We start from the raw sequence: 14,975 nt of genomic DNA, 5'->3' as shown, positions 1-14,975 counted from the left end.
CGACTTACATGGATCCGTCTTGGAACTGAAATGATCCGAGTATTTATTGGTTGAAAGCTGAGCCTATATTCATGATGGTATTATCCATGTTCAGAAACACCATGAATGCCTATTTGGGGATTGGTCTTCTTGAATATTGGTTCCAGTTTAGTCCACTGCAGGAAGCTTCATTTAAGATACTAATAGATGATTGGTGCTGTTGCTTATTGTAGGTCTGAGGGTACTTTTTTAAATACAACTACAGGAGTGATATGCTGCGTTGCATATCATGAATTATTTACTTGCTAAGATGCAATTATATATAACCTTCTGTATAGCCTTTAAGGCCAAAAGGTCCAGTTTCTGTGTCTTTCTGATGTCAATTAGAGGGTTCTAACAAGAGCCTCAGGTGAATAAGAAGTCAGAAAAATCCAACTGGAAATTAGAAGAAAAATTGTGTTATAGAAATTTATTCATGTGGCATCTGTCTTTGCACAATTGGTGCCAAAGCCTAGACTTTCGTATTAATGTTACTTCAACATTGGTAACAACATATTTATTGAAGTAATAGTGATTGGAAAATCTAGGCACATACAGCTAATTATTATTCATTACCACAACCCCATAGAGTCAACATACCTCCAGTGTGCCATATTTTTCAATTATTTATTTTGGTGAGGTTTTGTTGTCTTGCCAAGGGTTAATATTCTAATTTTGAGAAAGCAAAAGAATTGCAATGTAGTGTTAAACCCTATTCAAAGACGAAGCATGATACTGCCAAGACTGTTAGCTACAGTCTATCTCCTCCAGCAATCAAATTTCAAATCAGAAAAATAAAATTGATTGGGCATAAAAGACCTAGACAATAAATTAAGCCAAGATGTTCCTTCCAACAATGATTGTACAATTATGCCCTTGTACCATATTGTGCCAAGCATCACACCCCGTTTAACACCATTAAAATTTCATCAAGTTGAATTGAAAACATGAAATGTATTTGCTCAGCTGTGTCAACATGATAAGAAATGTTGGCACACTGAATCAGATTTACTGAAGCATGTTACACACAATAATTCTCATTGTTTGATTCTCTACGGACCATATTCTATACTTGTGATGTGCTATTGGAATGTGTCACCTTCTCACAGCAGGTAAGTATGCACAGGTCTCATGCACAGATGTGGAGAACACTCAGGCCCAGATGTTCGCTCCTGGGTTGGGTGCGCAAAGATGGGAGAATTCCTGGCTCTGCGAACCCAACATTTAAAAATAACAGCCCACAGTTCCAGGGGCAATTCGGGCTAGATTAGAAGTCAGGCCCACTGTCCCCCAGAATGAGCGCAGAGGCTGCCGGGTGCAGAGGTGGGCCGGGTAGGATGGGCTCCGGCTCTCTGTTGAATTCAATTTTAAAAATTAGAACCAAAAACAGCCTTCCAGCCTCACCTTTCACACCCCACACACACTCCATGCCCTATCTGTGCCAAGCTGTGCCACCTCATGCCCTCCACCAACCCCCATGACCCCTCATACCTTCTTTGCCAACCCATACCCCTCTACCCACGACCGTGCCCCCTCATAACCCCTATGCACTCCACATCTCCATGGCCTCTTATAGCCCTGATGCTCACTTAATGCCAACTCATACCAACCCATGCCCCCACTCACCTTTGTCCTTACTTCCTCCATGCCAACTCACCTAGTATCCCCCATGGTCAAATCGCAGGAGCCAGGCTGATATTAAATTTATGCGTCTGTTGAAGACATCGCTCTTTTAAACAAAAAACACTCTTGTCTCAAAATAACCCTCAATACATAGAAACTCATTCAACTAATCTCTTATGAAAACAAACATTTCTATTCTATAACCACTTGGAGCTTTCAATCAAACTGTTCAATTAACTGGCATCATGTTAATTGTTTGATAATGTTTGTTTGTGAAGTCAGTCATTGCAGCACAAGTCTTATAATGATAACCCTCAAGTTTATGTCAACAGACAGAAAGAAATATTAAGCACTGATTTATTTTTGAACTCCAGGCTGTTTTTTTTTAATTTAAAGCCCAGCACAGTTAAATCCATGGACGGCTGTGACAGTTCCAATGAGTTTTGAGGGTTTAGATGAATTTTGTCAGCTCTTTGACAGCTTTGACAATTCTTTGACAGCTTTACAGTTTGACAGCTTTGACAGTTCCAATGAGTTTATGCATTTTACTGATGCCAGATATTTCTGGATACTGTGACTGTGTGTTATAGAATGGAGCTGTACAAATATTGAAAGTGCACCAGACACTGCAAACTTAATATATTTTAGATTGCTGCCAGGTCACATCCATTACAATCCAGATGTCACATCTAGCTTATACCCACTACATCTAAAGCGCTTATCCCTACATTCACCACCTCCAGACTTCACTTCTCCAGTGCTACTCTTGCAGCCCTGTCCACCCAGTTCTACACACAGACTCCAAATTATTTCAAATCCCTGATGCCTTTTGAACCAATTCAGGTTAAAATGATAGATTGATATATTTCCAAGTAGCACAATTACACAGATGCAGGCAAAGGCAGCAGGAAATTAACAGTACAATATCTGAATTATAATATGAAGTCTTTCAAAACAATAGAAACATCACAAAATCTTTAGAAATTAATTCCAGTAACTTTTGTCTTATCATGGAAATAGGCAGTCAAAGTAGAAAATTTAAATCCTAGGTCTAGACTCCATTCAAAAACAGATTCTTTACCAATATAATTATTTGTATTTCTCAAGTTGATATTTTTGTTCTTAGAACCCTCCCTGATCTGTATATACATACATCCCACTTTTAGGTTCTTATAATTGTAAAATTGTAAAGTACTCCCTCAACATTTTGTATTCTCTCCTATTCCTTAATTCTAGTGGTTGCCTCAGTGATATCCTGGTATGTTTTGCAATTCTTCCCAGCTACAGCCTGGTCGCTGTAATTGTTGCTATGCCAAACCCATCCAGTTGTATCTGTACTTCTAGTTTCTCTATTTTATTTGTGGTACTTGTTACAATCCCCATAGAGAATGATAACTTTTAAAAAGATATTCAAGTTTCCAATGACTGACTGGAAGGATCACATGACAAGATTTCAACTTTTGAGATTTTTATTCTAACAAACAGGCTAAAAGCAACTTTAGACCCTCAACTCCATTCTATCGTGAAATTAAGTAGACAGTTTAAAGTATAACCATTTACAAAACCTGACATTCCTAACACCTCCCTGTGAGACTTGGAGACTAACAGTTTACCCAGTGTCATCACAGATGCTCTTGTCATTGTCCACAGATGTGAACATCTTGAACTTTTTTCCCAGTAAATCAAAATGGGACTACCTTCAGCCTTTAACAGCCTAGTCACCCAAGCTTGTTGTTGGGCAAGATTCAAAGTAGTTCACACAACCCCCTTCATTCCTCCATTTTACCCCAAATTAAAGAAACAGCCCCAAACCATAACAATCTTACAAACTTCATATTTGTAACATGCTTCTGGCACTGTTATACAGCTTTCCCATTCTTAGCTTTCACATCTATTATTTTACTAACTTGCTTCTCCTAAGATGGGTTCCTTTTGTGAAGTAAGTGCCAACATTGTTGGGCATCTCATGGATGTCAAGATACCATTTAAAATAAATGTTTTGTGTGAATTTATCTTTGCTTCTGTGCCTTTAAATGCTATACCTATCTTTCTGGCGTTCTGGTAGTCTAAATGCAGGTCTGTGACTATTGTCTTGCCCACTTGGGTTTTTACCATTTGTAACTTTTTGGGCTTCTGATTATCCTTTTGCCAGGGTGGTTGAATGAGCTGGGAAAACGGTTAGAGATGCCATACACAAACAACTCTGTTGGTGGTCCTTCCGTCAGAAGTGCCTATATTGCTGCCCTCTACTTCACCCTGAGCAGCTTAACCAGCGTCGGCTTTGGAAACGTTTCTGCAAACACAGATGCAGAGAAAATATTTTCGATTTGCACCATGCTTATAGGAGGTAAGTAACTTACTCCAGCCTTGTTCTTCTCCAATGTGAACAATCGGAGATAACAGAGAGGAAAAGACGATTTGGTCCATCAAGCCAACACCACTTGTTTACTTGATAAATTATCTTGATGAGATACTTCCTACCCCCAGCTTCCTCGTTCCCATCTCCGCAACTGTACCATCTCCTGGGAGAGAGAAAAAAATAAAGAACCCAGGGACAATGGGGGGTGGGGCAGAGGGGAGAAAAATCTCTCAGAAATTCTTCTTAGACCCAATCAAGTGATCAAGAATAGTCCTGGAGGTGGATCACATGAACTGATGTATTTATCCCTTATGTATTAATTTACCTATTTTGATATGATGCCTCAATTAGGAACAATCCGGCTGCTTCTTGAAGGTGTGCATCCACTACACCAGACAGAATAGGACCATCAAGGTGAATTGCCTTGCAAGCTATTTCACCATGCTTGTAAAGGGGAAGTAGATTCCTCTGTATGTTCAAGAACTTCATCTTTTCACCAGTCATGGAAAAAAACTATAGTAAGAATGTTTTGAAGAAACATGTACATCCCAGCTTAAGGCTGGGGTAGACAGATTTTTGGGGCCTCAGGGAATTTAGGGATATGGATTGGGCAGGAAAATGGAGTTGAAGCCCAAGATCAGCCATGATCGTATTGAATAATGGAGCAGGCTCACTGGGCCAGATGATCTACTCCTGCTCCTATTTTGTGTGTTTTTTTGCAGCAGGAGGTGCCAGGTCTACTGAAGTGAAATGTATTGCAACAGCTTTTATGCAATATGGCTACAGCAAAGCTTCCATGGAGGCTGTTTCTGGAGGTCAGCTGTATGAAGATGGCATAAAAAGCATAAGAAATAGAAGTTGGCAATATGAATGCTCACGCCAGCTCCATCATTGAATAAGACTATGGCTGAACTTCTTTATCAACCACTTTCCCCCATCCCCATGTCTCTTAATTCCCTTAGTGTCCAAAAATGTATCGATCTATGTCTTGAATATAGTCAACAACTGAGAATCCGCAGCCCTCTGGGTAGAGAATTCCAAAGATTCACAACCCTCTAAGTGTAGGAAATCTCTCCTCAGTCCTAAATGGCCAACTCCTTATCCTATGGAACTTACTTCTAGACACTCCAGCTAAGAGAGCAGCCTTTCAGTATCCACTTTGTCAAGGCCTCTCATCCTCCCTAAACTTGAGCTCAACCAAAGCTCTGCTATTTGTACCTTAACTCACAGTACATTCTGTTCATCCATCACCTGTGTGCTCACTGACATATATTGGCTCCCTGTCTGTGACATCCCAATTTTACAATTTTCATTTACATTTTCAAAACTGTTTATGTTTCACCCCTACCTATCTCTGTTACTTTCTATCACCCTGCAACCCTCTGTGGGCATTCCTCCAGTTCTGACCACCTGTGTATCTCATACTTCTTTCAGCCCACCATTGGCAACTGTCTCTTCGGACATCAAGCCCTAAGCTCTGGAATTCCCTCCCGAAGTCAGAGAGGCTCTCTTTAAGCTTGCAGTTAAATCTAACAGCTCATGAAAATGTTGGGGAAAGAATAGTCAAATAATGATTTTTGTTCACTCCTTATAAGTCAAATTTTAACTTCCCTTCCTTTCACAGTTCTGTCTATCCCATTTTTTTTCCAGCTCTGATGCATGCTGTTGTTTTTGGGAATGTTACTGCCATCATCCAGCGCATGTACTCAAGGCGCTCACTCTACCACACTCGAATGAAGGACCTGAAAGACTTTATTCGAGTACACCACCTTCCTCAGCAGCTCAAACAGCGAATGCTAGAATATTTTCAGACAACATGGTCAGTGAATAATGGTATCGATGCCAATGAGGTAAAATATCCTGGGCTTCTGCTCTTACGTTCATCTAGTTTGATCTATGAACCTATAATTTACCCAAAAGTCTGTTTGCCATGTGAGCTGTTCAATTGTCCTGTGTTTAATTATTATTGATGCTAACTGTGCTTAACTGGTTAAGCCTGGGTGTGGACTCAGAGAAAAGTAAACAAGCTGTAGAAGTTCAAATCGAAATTCAACTAGATTCAAATATTGAATTCCAGTCTACCATTCCTATTATGTCTAAATTCCTATCTTAATACACCATTCCAGTGTATTATTTCAGTTCATGCTATACCTAGAGAAGGGAGCAGTACCTGAGGGGTAGAAAGTATTTGCAACATCAACTAACATGGGGGCAGTAACGGAAGCCGGGTTGTCAGTGAGAATATGGTGAAGCAAGCACAAGGTGGGCCCATGGATGAAATGGTCTCAGAGATATCATGAGGGAGATGGGAGAGATGAGAGTTTAGGGCTAGGGCAGGGATAAGCCAGCAGGTGAGAATGTTTAACTTAGAGAACAATGAGGAGAAGTTGATTCTATAGAGATATCTGTACAAATAGTCTCAATCTTTGATGTCCATGAGCTCTTTGGGCTTGAGATTGTAGGGGTAGTGGGGAGGGGATTAAGGAGCTGAACAGTAGTGAAGGAAGGAGGCTGGGATTATTTTTGCTCTTCAGGATGTTTTTAGAGTAATGAGACCCAACATTTACTTACTGTGATCCAGTCAGATCTGGTGATCGATGGCTAGTACATGAATTGAGACTAATCATATCTACTGCACTATTACTTGAACTCAGACCACCACACTAGTATTTGAATTTAGACTAGAGCTATCTACTGTACTACTGCATCTCATTTTCACACTGTAGTTGTGTAGACTGAGATTGAAAATAAGGCATTGAAGGGTCTTCTGAGTACTGGTTAGTTGTTAATTCATTTGCACTGAGAAATGAAGTAGCTTCTCAAAACACATTTGATTTGTGATCCATGGCAAAAGACCTTTGTCTAGACTGGATTAAAATTTGAAGTGAAAGTGAAAAGGTGTTGATGTAACAGCCTGAATTGCTTACTGACTCCAGTCCTTGTTGATTGTTTTGCTATTGTAATACGGAGATGTGATGAGTAAAATTCCATCATAATTGAGATTACTTTAAAGAAAATTATGTCACTTTTCCTTGGCACGAATCAAGTCTGATTGAAAACTGTCAAAACCATTTAGTTATTTTTGATATAATGATATACTCATTCTAAAATGCCTCAAGATCAACTCTAGCCAATAGGGCAGGCAATCAACTTGCTCCTTCCCCTCTACTAATGAAGTTCTGAGCCAGCGTCTGTGAGCTGCCCATGCAGTACCATGAGGACAGTACCTGACACTTCTCCAGAGTTGTGTGATTGAGATTGTAGGAATTGTAAGCACAAACCTGTATCAATTTAATCAGCGACGCATGTAACTTGTCTGCACAATGTAAAATCTATGCGGGTTCTTTGGTTATTCTACTCCAGGACAATGTGTTACCTGTTGGCCTGCTAAAAAGTAAAAGACAATGGCCAGAATTTAAAAGCCCTGTGCCAAGGTGAGCTTGGAGTGAGAGGACAGATTTAATGAGGCAGGGTTGGGACCCTGCTGATTTCCTGCCTCTGCTCCAATTAAACTCAGGGTGGGAAGGCTTGTGAATGGCCTCCTTCTTGAGGCCAATTAATGCCCTCTTAAGGGCCTCATCCCACCTCCACCGGTATTCAACCAGTGATAGACAGGGCAGTTGCCATGCAGTCACTCTAAAGCTTGATTGAGGGACCTGGCATTGGGAACCGGTAGCCCACTGATGACCAGCCCCCAGCCCTTGAATCTGATCCCTCTTCATCCCTCCCCCACCCCACAATTCCTGTTCTGCTCTCACTGACCTGTGGCCTGGGTCCCTTATTGATCCTGAGCCTCTGGTGGGTGCATCGCCGATAGCTACCTCTGCTCCCCTGATGGTGCTGCCTGCAGTGAAGAGCTGCCAGCCTCAGATTGAGGCTGGTATCTTTGGTCCTGCTGCTGGCCACTCACTCAGTGGGCCATCCCCCAAGGAGCTGGGCTCCGGCTGGCTTTCCAGCTTGTGGGTGAGATCCCTGGGCATTAAATTGCACCAAATTCTCCACTGACATCAAATGTTTGAGGTCTGTGAAAGGTACCCGATGTCTTTGATAGAAATGCCTAAATTGGAACACATCCCAAAGAAGACCTCAATTTCAAAGTATGCCTTATATTTGCATTGCTAAGAATGTGCATTGAGTTCTTTACTAAAGCATATTCTGGGAGTTAAGTTCAAATCTCACTTTATGTTCTGCAGCTTTTACGAGACTTCCCAGATGAGCTACGTGCCGACATTGCCATGCACCTCAACAAGGAGATTCTGCAGTTACCCCTCTTTATATCAGCCAGTCGGGGGTGCTTGAGATCACTGTCCCTCCATATCAAAACATCTTTCTGTGCCCCGGGAGAGTACCTCATCAGACAGGGTGATGCTTTGCAAGCAAACTACTTTGTGTGCTCAGGCTCAATGGAAGTCTTGAAAGACAACATGGTGCTGGCAATTCTTGGTAAGAGCTAACAGCTCTTTGAGCTTCGCTTAACATGGGTTTTTCATATTTTCTTTGTCACTTTACCTTTTATGCAACTTGATATGGTCTTCGCTTGAATGTGGTCATCAGATGACTAAAAGCTTAGTCAAAGAAGTGGGTTTTAAAGAGCTTTTTAAAGGAGGAGAGAGAGGTAGCGAGGCAGAGAGACTTATGGTAGGAATTCCAGATCTTAAGACCTCGGCAACTGATTGCATGGCGACCAGTGTAAAGGAAGTTTCCATTCATTTCCTTGACCTAGTTTTGGCTTATTAAGCTCAGGTGTTCTTCAGTGCAAGGATCAGTTTTGCATTTCTCAGTGGGTCAGCTTTAAGCAACTTTAGCAAATGGTTACTTAAATCAGTCTGGCATACATGCCAATACGTCTCGTTTTGGGCAGACATACAGTGTTTTACACCTGGTGTTGATGCTTGTAAATAAAAATCAGTGGGAATTTAAACTTCGCTCATTACTATAAGGATGGTCCATCACAGTTCAGCTTTCATTGTCCCTGTTTAACTGCTGTTTCAATCTGATTCATCAGATGCTGTGGATGAAACTGTGGGAGAAGAGGGTGATAACCGGAAATGGTCTTGGATGACCTGTTTTCTTTCAATAAACTTCAATGGATCAGTTTTGAAAGATTTGAAATTTCCATCCAGTCATTGTTTGAGCACAAAAACAGCCCATTCAACCCAGCAAGTCCATGCCAATATTCTTCTCCACATGAGTTTCCCAGTCTAACCGCACTCTTGTGCTCACTGCCCGTCCCTTTTAATATTTGTTTTTGACCTAATTTTCTTTTAAGAACAATTTCAGATATTAATTATTAAGGTGACATATGGAATTAGATTCCTGAGCAATGCAGCAGCACAGGCAGGACCAGATGAAATGGGTGAAGAAATTTGATTCTGTCAACTGAGGGAAATGGTGGAAAGAGTTTCAACAGATGAGGGAAGAAGAGTGTCTCTATTAGCTGCAGCCTTGGCAGGGTACAATTGAAGGGACACACAGATATAGAGAACATGCCGACTTTAAGGTTTTTGAGGCAAGCTTTCCTTTTGATTGCTATGAATATCCTCAAAACATCCACCCAATGGAATTCCTCTGGCCAATTGTGCATTGGATAATACAGCGGGAGAAAGTGTAGCTAGTGAATGGGCAGCAATAAGAAGAATTCCAAATTAGGTAGAGGGGTGGGGTGTGAGGTATAGCTGATTTTAGATAATGCCCTCTTGTACTGCTGCCACTCATCGCTTCTTCCTTCTCCTGGTCCTCTGCTCAGCTGCCAGCTGGTTGGCTGGTAATGGTGGCTGGCTATCCACTGGTTGTGGATAGGAAGCTTGCTGCTTGTTGGTGATGGTTACTAATCTGCTCGGCTACAGTCAGGGTGGCTGGCTTCATGTTTATGATTTGGCAGACCCCCTGTTCTATGTGGCTTAGCTGCAGACTGAACCAACAGGTAGTCTATTTTATATGTTTTAATTCTATGTTATATTTTAATATCCATGTTATAAATTTGTATTACATTTAGCATCTTCCATCACCTGTTTTGTTATCGGCTGTCCGGAAGGATTGGGAATTGCGAGGAGAATAGTCTCCATGTATTAAATTTGCCACCATACGACTGTGGGGGTGGGGCAAAATATGGCTCCGTTACAGTGCTAACTGTCGAAACAATTCAGTTTGGATGGCACAAATTGTTTCACATCCAATTAATTACTGTTTTTTTGGAAGTGTAGTCACTGCCATGCGTGCAGGCAAACTGCGCCACAAATAGCAAATGAAATGAACAAACAACTTAAAAGATAAAATGCTGAAGAACTCCCTACTTATTTATCACCCAGTCTCATGAAATCTTCCACTTGAATAGTCCTCAACTTCCAACAATGTGGCACTTCTTCAGTACTGCAAGTCTGGATTATATGCTCAAGTCTAGGAGTAGGGCTCAAACCTACAAACTTCTGACTCCCAAGATAGCAAGGCTACTAACTGAGCCAAGCTGACAAGTATAAAGTGTGAAGAAAGAATGAGACAAATTGTGACTTGCTAACCATAAAATTAAAGTCCGCTAGTTTGCATGAAGCAATCTACATACAGAAAGATATTATTGAGCATTGTGAAAATGGATGGAAATTTCCGGCTGTTTTTCAGATTTCCAACCTTTTTGATTTTCCTTTATATCACATTCAAAATGTAGTCTCCTTAAAATAATGCTGTCTCATTTTGAGCAACAGCAACCTTGGAATAGGTTAAATTTCTGTCAAAGCACCAATCAGTTTATTTTGTTTATCTACTGAAAACCGGCATCGATATTGCTGCTGTTGCTAAGCTACAGGTTTATATAATATGAGTAGGAGGGAGTTCTTTCGTTGAGAATCTCTTTTACATAATAGGCAGCGCAAAAGTGAAAACTGTTGGCAATTTTTTTCTGTGAACTAATAGACAACCCCCTTCTCTAACTCATATTCAATTGTTACTCATATTCAATTGCCTCATTCTCTCCTTTCATCTTTTCAGCAATTATTAAAATAATAGAGGTAGCAGCTGATTATAAGGGGGTTCTGCAGTACTAACACTGTGCTGAAGAAGGTCTTAATGATTCAAGAGCTGCACCAGGCAGACAATACTCCTAATAGCACTGTGTGATTTTACAGTACTCAAAGTAAAAGGTTGAAGTGAGATATAATATTCTTATCATTTTGAGCCCATGTGGATCTTGGGGTTTTCTGAATGATGCTGTGTTCAATCAGATTTGTTAGAAATAGATTAGTTCTTCATGTATTCACAAAATCTCCCCAGGCGTTTGGAGCCAAGACTGTAGAAGTAGTAACTAGATTCACAAAAAAAATCTTATTTGGTATTTACAGAGAAAAAAGTGCTTAGTGGAGTTCAAAATAATCAACTTCAGTAGAAAACCACTATTACAACGTTAAACTGATCTACTTAGACAAACTTAAATAGATTCCCGTCTGTAAAAGTAAGAACTGGAGTGAAGAAAAGCAAATTAACAATGCAAATTAATAACTTCAAATATCTTTCTTAAAATGATGTTTTTGCAAGGTTTAAAGCCATGAAAATATACCTTCAATTTAATTGTTGTCTTTGCTGACCTTAATGGATTTTGATCTGTTGTTCAACTGTAGAAATAGCAAATGTTGAAATAGCAGTTGTCAACTAGTTTTGGTGACATAAAATTGCATGAGGTAGTTTAAAAACTTCAAGCCTATTTAACGTAGGATCCTTACAGCTAGTAGGAAGAGACCCTTTTAACCCATCAGTCTAGGCTGGATTAGAAATCATGCTTCCATTGTGAAGAGACACTGGTGTTACCCAAATACCTAGCACTAAATCAAAAGAGTGTATGAAGAAATCCCAGCCTAGAAAAACAAATTGTAAGAAAACTGGAGATAATTATCATACAGTCAAATGTACATTATTACCTAGTCTGAAGGATTTGGGGGGACTTTTTTTCCCTTAACAGGATGTGGGTGCCACTGCTACTTGAACCAATGTTCCCAGGGTATTAGCCTGGGTCCCTGGATTACTAGTCCAGTGACCTTACCACTACACCACTGTCTCCCCAATTACTTGAAGGCATTATTAGATAATGTAAAATTGGTTCTAGGCTTGCTTTTACAAAGAAACATATGGGAATTGTCAAATTAAAGCTCAGTTTTCTAAGGAAGTTGCAAATCTCCTGCTTTAGGTGTTCCACCCCATGTTTCCCACCGAACAGACAGGCCCTCGGGCTTTGAAAGTGGAATTTTGTAACTAGCCATTGTTAGGTACATCATATGGTGCCTTGTGGCTTTGGTTTAATGTAAGGAAGTTCTGTAAAGAAGAACGTACTTCACTGTGAGGAAGTGTTCTATGGCCACTCATTTCAGCACCAAGATTGAGACTGGAATTTCACCGCAAGGGCAGATCACATTTCATGGGACTTATGCTGGTGCTCCAAAGATCAGTTTCATTATTCTGCCTAATCTCAGTGACTTTGACCAAGTGAAAAAATGAAATTTGAACTTTGATTGAACTAGAATGGTAAATGGAGATATGGATTTTTAAAAAGTCATATTCAGTTCTCACTTTTTTGTAATACTTATTGGTTAGAAATGTTTATAATGTACGTTGTTTGGTGGTGGTGGTGGGTTATAGTTCACTCAGGGAGTCCAAGTTGCTTTGGCAATGTGCACTTTTTACATGCATGTTGTAGTCTGGAACTATGGATAGTGATGGCCGAGGGTCCAATGTTCTTTCTATCACATGGCTGGCCAGTAATCTCCCCTGCTCTTACTGTTTGTCATTGGTTTGTGCCACAGAATTTGCAGGTTTACATTCAACCTGTTTGGCTGCATTATGAACACGTCTTCCTTGACCATCAAATCCTGGGATGGGACTTGAACCTGAAGCTTCTGGCTCAGCGGCAGGGATGCCACCCACTACACCACAAGACCTCCTATATGTTGCTTACACAGAATTTACAGCACAAAAGCAAGTCATTTGGCTCAACCGGTCCTTGCCAGTGTTTAAGCCTCACACAAGCTCCTTCCCATCCGTCTTTCTCTAATTATGCCTGGATAACCTGTTGAAAATAGTTTTGTCTTCACTCCTGTTTTAGGTCCCCATATATCTCTGCTCATGATTACTTTCCCCAATTCACATCTGCCTAAAAGATTTGCATTTGAAATTAATTTATATTTCAGGTACTGAAAGATGCTCTGCACTGTTTTCCACTCCAGGTAAAGGGGACCTGATTGGTGCAGACCTTTCAACCAAGGGCCGGGTGATTAAAACAAATGCTGATGTCAAAGCGTTAACTTATTGTGACCTTCAATACATCAGTCTGAGAGGCCTGAGTGAGGTATTGGAACTTTATCCTGAATATTCAAGCAAATTCCTCGCTGACATCCACCATGTCCTGACCTTCAACCTTGAAGAAGGGCGTGAAGCATTGGTAAGAGCAAACCTCTGAAAATAGTATACTTTTAGCAATCCCATTTTTGAAACACAATTGCCTGTTTGAGTTCTGTTGAAGGGTCATGAGGACTCGAAATGTCAACTTTATTCTTCTCCGCCGATGCTGCCAGACCTGCTGAGTTTTTCCAGGTAATTCTGTTTTTTCCTGTTTGTGTGCTTGGGCTCAGGCATGAAGGTTGGGGGTTTCCACTGTAGTTTCTGCCGGAGACCTGGGTAATTTGGATGCAAACCAATAGTTTAGGGCAGAGGGCATTGTGCAAATAACTACAATACTCCCAAGTCTCCTCGAACTTTTACTGCTGTCCATTAAGCTCTCCAATAAAATGAATGATCGCCTACAAAACTGGCCACACCCCCAACTGTCACATTCGAGTTGCTTCCAACTGTTCTTGGAGGAAATAGCTATGATTTTTTCTGATGGGCTATTGTGGTTTTTTGAATGTTTTTTCATTACTCCCTGAGCCCTATTCTGCAATTTTATTCCTTTGGTTACATTGTAATGCATTGTATGACATAAATATAATTTTGTGTTAAAAATTTTAAATCATCCTTGATTATAGGTTCTTAAACATGTGCCTGAATGATGGGTAAAAAAATTAAAACTTAAATTTTCACTTTCAAAGAAAAAAAATATGGTGTAGGTTTGGTGTTTCCTGATTGTTTACACTGATTTCTAGTCTTTTTCACACATTTTATAATTTAAGTTTGGGCACATTTTAATGAGTTTGGCAGGATACTTGTATATAACTTGACATGGTTGCACTTTTCTGGGTTCTACCCTTGGAATAAAGGTCTGGCCAATCTGCCTCTGTGAAGTATGTTTCCTTAAATATCAATAGAAACTTTCTTCCAAGAAAACTATTTGGAATCCAACCTACATTGATGAGCACAAAGACAAAACAAAGACTAAAGAGTCATTAAAGTTATTCATCAGAATATGTCATCACCGAATGTGTCACCCCGTATGAGTTATTGAATTCATTTGAGTATCTCACTCAAGATTTGGTTTAAATGCATTGCACGATACATCCAGATTCATTTTTCAAATTTTTCTACCTTTAAACTGTCTGAATCTAAATAATTCTGAAAGTAATACATTGTTGGATCTTCTTGGAATTTCTCCAACTCTTCCAACCCAAACATTCAATGTGGAGAATCATAAGGTGTTGGAGGAAAATGTTACATTTGGAACACTACTGCAACGTAACATGGCTAAAAGATAATTTTTGGACTGATATCAGGGAGTTCTTTTTTTGTGGATAATGTGAGCACCATGCAGAATAGACTTCTGTATAGGTGAGTGGAAGTAAACATTCCAGGACTATTGGAGAATGTGATGGGGAAACTATAGCATAATTCTGCGTGAATGAGCTAAGAATGGTAAAATGGCCATCCTCAACTCTGTCTGCCTTGTGTTCTTATGTGGCTGCATGTCATGTTCAGTAAACTGGCTGTTGAGCCCCAGAAGAAGCCATCTTATTTTCAGTTTGCTTGTCAGAGATTTTTGTTGAGTAATTAGTGAATTGTCCAGTCA

At 40.2% G+C, this 14,975-nt stretch overlaps 1 protein-coding gene across 1 annotated transcript in view; it reads left to right on the top strand.

Annotated features, from left to right (window-relative positions):
- Positions 1-14,975, top strand: part of kcnh4b (potassium voltage-gated channel, subfamily H (eag-related), member 4b) — a 148,956-nt gene that overhangs the window by 88,760 nt on the left and 45,221 nt on the right. Inside the window, exons 8-11 of the mRNA XM_041173819.1 lie at positions 3,794-3,988; positions 5,651-5,850; positions 8,194-8,443; positions 13,204-13,418. Of these exons, the coding sequence (XP_041029753.1) occupies positions 3,794-3,988; positions 5,651-5,850; positions 8,194-8,443; positions 13,204-13,418 (860 nt within the window). The remainder of the gene's footprint in view (positions 1-3,793; positions 3,989-5,650; positions 5,851-8,193; positions 8,444-13,203; positions 13,419-14,975) is intronic.

This window comes from Carcharodon carcharias, chromosome 23 (genome assembly GCF_017639515.1).
Source record: "Carcharodon carcharias isolate sCarCar2 chromosome 23, sCarCar2.pri, whole genome shotgun sequence".
Classification (NCBI taxonomy): Eukaryota; Metazoa; Chordata; class Chondrichthyes; order Lamniformes; family Lamnidae; genus Carcharodon; species Carcharodon carcharias.
The sequence above is the reverse complement of the archived record's forward strand: the minus strand, read 5'-3'. Positions and strand labels throughout refer to the sequence as shown.